The sequence below is a fragment of the Cucurbita moschata genome, unplaced genomic scaffold (assembly GCF_002738365.1).
Source record: "Cucurbita moschata cultivar Rifu unplaced genomic scaffold, Cmos_1.0 Cmo_Scf00021, whole genome shotgun sequence".
Classification (NCBI taxonomy): domain Eukaryota; kingdom Viridiplantae; phylum Streptophyta; class Magnoliopsida; order Cucurbitales; family Cucurbitaceae; genus Cucurbita; species Cucurbita moschata.
The window spans coordinates 1,582,333-1,589,389 of record NW_019268537.1 but is presented as its reverse complement, the minus strand read 5'-3'; the positions used below and the strand labels follow the sequence as shown (position 1 = coordinate 1,589,389).

General features: G+C 34.7%; 2 protein-coding genes across 2 annotated transcripts; both read left to right on the top strand.

Annotated features, from left to right (window-relative positions):
• Positions 1–1,436: 1,436 nt before the first annotated feature.
• On the top strand, positions 1,437–3,251 carry LOC111458754 (lysM domain receptor-like kinase 3). The gene has a single exon (XM_023101552.1). It carries the CDS (start codon positions 1,792–1,794, stop codon positions 3,091–3,093), a length of 1,302 nt encoding a protein of 433 aa, XP_022957320.1. The 5' UTR covers positions 1,437–1,791; the 3' UTR covers positions 3,094–3,251.
• Positions 3,252–4,320: 1,069 nt separating this feature from the next.
• LOC111458755 (uncharacterized protein C24H6.02c) lies at positions 4,321–6,445 on the top strand. Its single transcript, XM_023101553.1, has 2 exons — positions 4,321–4,514; positions 5,845–6,445. Exons 1-2 carry the CDS (start codon positions 4,451–4,453, stop codon positions 6,309–6,311), a joined length of 531 nt encoding a protein of 176 aa, XP_022957321.1. The 5' UTR covers positions 4,321–4,450; the 3' UTR covers positions 6,312–6,445.
• Positions 6,446–7,057: the final 612 nt, after the last annotated feature.

Genomic DNA, 7,057 nt, shown 5'->3' with positions numbered 1-7,057 from the left:
TTTTTTTTTTTTTTTTTTTTTTTTTTTTTTTTTTTTTCCTTTTTTCGAGGACCCTTTTGAGAATAAGGGGTTCTCATTATAGAGTTTCATGTGTTGTATTTTTCTTATTTAATATTTTTCAACATATTATTTCTATTATTGTTTTATAGTATAATAAATTTCCATAGAATTGTTACACTCGTTAATTAGTTTTCCTAGAATTTTATAGCTTTGATTCATTTCTTTTATATATATAGAAACTATTTCTTTGAAATATTTTTATATTTTTGTAAAATATATGCGATTGTAAAGGAATCAAATTTGGTAAACTGTATGTGGTTTTTGAAGTTTTATTAGTTCATTCTTTCAACTTTAACCTTAATCTTTTAAGTGTACATCAATCTTTACTACTTTTACCTCCTCCTTTTTTTAGTACGGTAAATATGGTGATGACTGAACCATTGGTTTCATGAAGATGAATTACTCAGTTTGACTTAATTTAATATTTTTTTAATACATTTTTAGTACATGTCACTACTTTGACTTTACTTTAAATTAAAGCAGTTTAATTAAATTTTAGTAAATTGTTTTTTACAGTGTCTTTGATTTTAAAAAGTTCAATGAGGCAGGACAAATATATATAATATAATATTCGCAATATCTTCAGGAAAAATCACACTCCTTTTTCCATCGTTCTTCATTAAATAAGATTATCTTTTTCTTTCTTGACATTTCAATTTTGGTCGAAGGAGATCCCTGCAAATTAAATTGACATCACTATGTCCCGAAACATTGCATAACTTCCTTTAGAGTTCAACATTTTTGTTCTTAGAAGAAATCTTATTTAATTATTAAATATATTTTGTCAATTTCTGATTGTATTTTCACAATCCGTCAATTTTGATAGTTTTGGCCGTATATTACTAGAAATAATTGCTTATAGATAAATAAACTATTTAATGTCGGAGGAATTTTACTATTTATAAATAAAAAAAATATATTATACCTGCTTTTAATGTATTTAATATATTTTTGTGTTAAACTTTGTCTAATAAATCTTATATATGTATATATATATTATATATTAAAATATTAATACTATGCCAATATTTTTAAATTCACTATCAATCATCATCATTAATTATCATTCCTATTTCAAGCATTATTTTATTTCCTCATTAAAAAAAAAAACCCTCCCCCATATATGAAGCTATAAAGCAATGTACCACTGAAAAACCCTTAATAAACACCAATAAAAAAGTAAAATATTATATTATAAATTAGTCTTTTTCATAAACTTTATAAATTTTAAAAATAGTGCCAGTTCTCCATGTCTAATAATTTTTTTAATTTCTTATATAATAAATGTATTTGACATTTTTCAAAAATAAAATTCGATATTTTAAATATAATTTATGTGATTTTTAAAAAATGGAATAGTAACATATTTAATAATTAATTAATTAATTACAAATTTCTCCCTAGAGAAAAGGCCCACAACAGTGGAATGGCCGGAGAAGAAAATTCCCGTACGATTTTGTTTATCTGTCTTCTTCGTCGTCGTTTTGGGTTTCGTCTTCTCCGATTGACAGCAACATTACTGAAAATCCTCTGTACCAAACCCTAAATTACTTTACCACCTGCGTTTCCGCTATTCAAACGGTCGATTTCGACGCCGCCGCCGCCGCCGTTTCTTCCTCCTCCGACGATCTGGTTTGTTCTATGATTCTTTGCCCCAATTTTTCATCTTCTTCGAGACGTTCTACAGGTCCCTATGTTTTCTGATTTTCAATTTTCGATTTCGTCACTCCGATGTGCAAGACTAAGAAAAGTACGGACGTGATCGATCCGCCGAGCCCTAGATCCTCTCGCCATCAACGAATGTCGAAATCCAACGCCTCGTCTTCCTATGCGGATCCTTCCAGTTCTGTGAATTTCACGAGTTACAATATTAGCACTACCGATACTAAATCCAGCACTAAGAGCTCGTCGAAATCTTCCAGTTCTAGTCGAGCTTCGCTTGTCAGTTTGAAGAATTCGCTTCCGGATAATCCTCTCATTTACGAGTTTTCTGAGATTCGTTCCGCTACCAACAATTTCCTCTCCAAACCGTTCTCTTCGTCGTCTTCTTCTTCTTCGTGGCGGTGCTTAATTAGGGGAAAAGACGTGATCGTTTTTCAGCGGAAATTGCTCCGTCCGATTGAGTTACCGGAGTTGAAGCATCAGTTGTCTGTTATCGGCCGGAGCCACCATAACAGTCTGGTGAAGCTCCTAGGCGCTTCGATTTCGGGGGATTACGTTTATCTGGTGTACGAATTTATCGTCGGAGCAAACTTGGCGGAGTGTCTCCGTAATCCGAGAAACCCCAATTTCACCGTACTTTCGACTTGGATTTCTCGGATGCAAATCGCTACCGATTTAGCGCACGGACTTGATTACATCCACCATTGCTCTGGTTTGAACTCGAAATTCATCCACAATCACATCAAGAGCTCCAGCATTGTAATCACGGAGGAAACCCTAACTCCGAAAATCTGCCATTTCGGCACCGCGGAGCTCTGTGGCGAGACAGCAGTGACAGAGGAGGAGAATGAAGAAGAAGAAGAAGAAGGAAACAAATCAGAGATTACGACTTACAGGCGGCCGAAGCGGCCAAACGTTAAGAAGATTAAACTGGAAGGGACGAGAGGTTACATAGCGCCGGAGATGATGGCGAATGGGACGATGAGCCAGAAAATCGACGTTTATGCGTTCGGAGTGTTGATTCTGGAACTAATCTCCGGCGACGAGGCGTTGAAGTTCATTCTGGAGAAGGGGAATCGCGGCGGCGGGTATGTGAGGGTAAGTGTGATAGAGACAGCGAAAAAGGCAGTGGAGAGTGGAACCGGCGGGATTCGGACATGGGTGGATCGGAGATTGATGGACTCATTTCCGGTGGAGGTGGCGGAGAAGATGGTGGTGGTTGGGCTGGAATGCGTGGAGGAGGACCCAGATAAGCGGCCGGGTATGGGTCGGGTCGCGGGAAAGATTTCTAAGCTGTTTCTGGAATCGACCCGGTGGGCGGAGAGCGTTGGCAAATCACTCGACATGTCGGTTTCTCTCGCCCCTCGGTGAAAGGTGATAGTGAAACGACAATCGGTACAAACTTCCACTGCCTTAATTTTTTTTTTTTCGATACTTCATAATTAATTAATTGATTATTGAAGAAGTGTTCGTGAGAATTTTGGGATATTTTAACTTAAATTTTTTTTAATGGGGAATTTTGAGAGATTTAAATATAATTATCTTTAATTTTTAAATTATAAATTTAGTATTCAATGTTTTATGTTTCATATCCAATTGTACTAAGAAAAAAAGAATAAATACTATAAAAAAAAATGGTTTTTTATGGATTGGGATACCTATATTTAAATACTTGAATATAAAATAAAGTTCTTCTATACATAAAGATAACGAAACTTTAAATCCATCGCTGTCGACCAACCTGTAATATAAAACATAATATATTTATTTTATTGTTAAAATATTCAATTTTCTTACTTTCTATGAATTTATGATTTTAAAACTTTGGGATTTATGTAATAAAACTTTATAATTAATTATTTAATTTTTAATAATAATTTTAATTATTTTATTTACCATGGTAATATTAACACTATTGATACCATTTAATTTGTAATTTTTACGATTTGATCCCAAATTATTCTATGAGTATAATTATTATATATATTGAATTCGTATAAAATTGGACCATAAAATATTTTATTCATTTCTATAGATTTATTAATTAAGAAGATTAATATTTTATTATATAACTTCGTGCGACTTGATTTTAATTTTGAGAAAATAATGATCTTTCTATTAGCAAGGATTTGACTGGTAATTTTTTAAAGTGTTAATCTTGAGATTTAAACAATTGGGCCCTAGCCGAGATGGTTTATTATTAGATCATAAATAAATGTTTCGGTTTCATTGGTTTCATTAGAGAACTAGTGGTACCTAAAGGGTGAGATATAATTACAAGAGTAAAATAGACTTTTGACTAGCTAGTGAAAGATCGTTTTTCTTATAATAATTGTATCAATTGACATAATTTATCTTACAATGCATAGCAACCGTCTAGATAGAGCGACATATAATTAGTGAATGAATTTATATCTAGAACTTACCATATAGTTTGAATAAATTTTTTTATTATATATTAAATACGTAAATATATACCTTTAATTTGAAATATACCGACTAATATTTAATATATTAGATATATTAATTAAAAAAATAAAATTAATATTTAAATATTGGATTAATATTATTATTTGAAGGGGTTATTTTAACCAAATTTTGGTTACCCGATTTAATGCGAAAATATAATTGATGTCGAACTTCCAGAGGAACCCGGCCGTTCTGGTATACACACACCCGGCGATGGAAATCTGAACCTCCTCACTCGGAGCTCCGTCTGCAGTCTTCCATGGCGACGAGGCGAATTCTCTCTCTCGCTTTGCGTTATCGATCGCAGACCTCTCTTCCGCACGGTGAGCTTCCATTTCTCTTCTCTCGGTAAAACCCTAATTTTAGACAAATTTTCTCACTCCTATCTATATATGTTTGCCTGATTTGTTCTGGTATTTTGCTTGTTATTTAAATCGTTCCAGAATCATAGGAATCTGTTATTTGTTTCTGTATCCCCTCCATTAGTGGGTGAATTTGGTATTCTCCGTTCATGGGAAAATCTTGTGTCGAAGTGGTGAAATGAGTATATTGGTAATTTATTTTCTGACTTCCCAAAGACTTACCAAAGAGGATTAAAGGACAATTATGTGTATCTATGATCTAATTGGTTGAATATTCTGGGCGAGTTCTTTCTGTTGTTTTCTAAGTGAAGGGAGTTGTGTCCATGACACTCTTTTGTAAGTGCTTTATATGATTTATTTCAAACTCCGCTTCAGCGGATAGCGGATGGATAGCAGTAAATTTAATCTTATGTCTAACACTTATGTCGAATTCCTCTTTCCTTAACCCCCTGACTTAAAGAGACAAAGAAAGACCTACCTATCTATTTAGTCGTTCAATCAAAGACATAAGGAAACCCGAGTGAAAGAAGAAATAGGGACAAAAACATTTTGAATCACTTGGAAGGGGGTGGGTTGCCTTGGAGGCACCATAGATTGCACTGTTGGCACGGTACTTTCGAGTGCCCCTAACTGTGGCCATAGATTGAGTTCTGGGCTAAGGTTACCGCCCTTCGAAACTCCCTAGGAGGTGGGATGCCTTGGAGGCAACATAGATTGCAACGTTGGCAATGGCGCTTTTGAGTGCTCCTAATTGGGGCCGTAGAGGGCTAAGGTTACTGAAAATGACCAAAGAACAAAAAAAGCCAAAAACATATACAGCATAAAATGTTTTAGTCAGGCAAAAGAAAGGGTTTGTGATGCCCGCTATAAAGGCTTTCCAAGAACTTCTTTGGGTGGGAAAGTCTAGACTAGAGCTGACGACTCGTGAAGAGATAAACCGCTAGAAGCTGTCTAAGAAAAAGTCCCTCCCCTTTTTGTTTGCAAGTGAGCGTATAAGGTTACTAATTTGATCCATTTTCCCCAGAAAACAGAGTTTGAACATATAAATCTCATTAGCGGCTCGTGAGCTTCATAACAGACAATTTGAGGTCTGGTTAATTTGGTTTTAGCAGTAAAATGGGACCGTTTGTGAAGCTTCATGTGTTCTTCCTTTAAAACGTTTGAGGAAATTTTCTTGTAGCTTTAAAAGAATAAATATTCTTGGATTCATTTCATTATCTGATGTCTGATTCTTGACGGTTTCTTTCATCTTTTTATTTATAGTTTACATTACTACAAATTGTGATTGCAGAAAGGACTTGCCAGATTCACCCGTTTGCAAATTCATGGTTCTTGACTGGGCAAAGATTTTGGATAAGAGGTAATCAGAGCCTGGCAAACTCATCAATTGCTGAGGATTCTAAAGATAACGAACGCAACTCTGTTCATGAAAACAAGGACGATGGTTCTGCTGTGAAGTACTCTGTTATGTCCAACTTGAAATCATCCCCTAGGCATGACCTTGCCATGATCTTCACTTGCAAAGTCTGCGAGACAAGATCAATCAAGACAGTTTGCCGTGAATCATACGAGAAGGGCGTGGTAGTGGCACGTTGCGGTGGATGCAACAATTTACACCTTATTGCAGACCATCTTGGTTGGTTCGGCGAGCCAGGCAGCGTCGAAGACTTCCTGGCTGCTCGTGGTGAGGAAGTCCGCAAAGGTTCTCTCGATTCTCTGAGCTTGTCCCTTGAAGATTTGGCTGGAAAGAACTCCTGAAATTTTGGATCTATACCACAGCGTTGAAATCTCAAAACGTAGAGAAATCTTGAGTATATAACTCGAGCATGGTTTCGGTTTCTCTGGTTTGAATTTAGAACACTAAATTCAAAATTTTAAGTCGTTTTTTATTTCAACTGGATGAAACTTTCGACCATATAACATATTGATATCAAATTTGGAGTATAAACTTTAGCTAAGTGAAGACTCCTCTAGCAGTAATCAAAGCATGTTTAAATGATGAAAATGATAATATGCTAGCTGAAATACTAATTAGTAGCATTTTATGCTATGATTTACTGATTAGTTTATCAGTTTATTAATTGCCTTTTGATATACTATTTGTATGTTCTATCCATCAAGAGAGATTCAAATCAGGTAGGCCAATTTCAAAATACCAAATTAAGGTAACCAACACAGTGACTCCATTATAATTTTTCTCTCAGATTTGTGGCTTCATCGAACTTATTGAACACAACTCATGTGAAACTAAGTTTGTTCGGCTATATACGACATCCATGCATACACGTTCATCCAATAGAGACTCTAGCGGACTCTACAATAGGCAAATTCATAAGGCTCAATCACTACCAAAGGTAGAGTTTGAAGGTAGACAAATGGAACTCAAGCAACCAATATCTCAAGGACAATTATCATAATACATTTGAAAAATTATAATACATTTGAAAAAGAAAGGTTAACTCACAAGAAAAAAAATACCATTTTTAATTTTATAATTTTTTTTA

Bases quoted from the DNA above. Each gene is read 5' to 3' on its own strand.
- LOC111458754 (XM_023101552.1), top strand. From the start codon at position 1,792: ATGTGCAAGACTAAGAAAAGTACGGACGTGATCGATCCGCCGAGCCCT.
- LOC111458755 (XM_023101553.1), top strand. From the start codon at position 4,451: ATGGCGACGAGGCGAATTCTCTCTCTCGCTTTGCGTTATCGATCGCAG. The intron at 4,515-5,844 runs GTGAGCTTCCAT...TTGTGATTGCAG, and splicing joins GCAGACCTCTCTTCCGCACG to AAAGGACTTGCCAGATTCAC.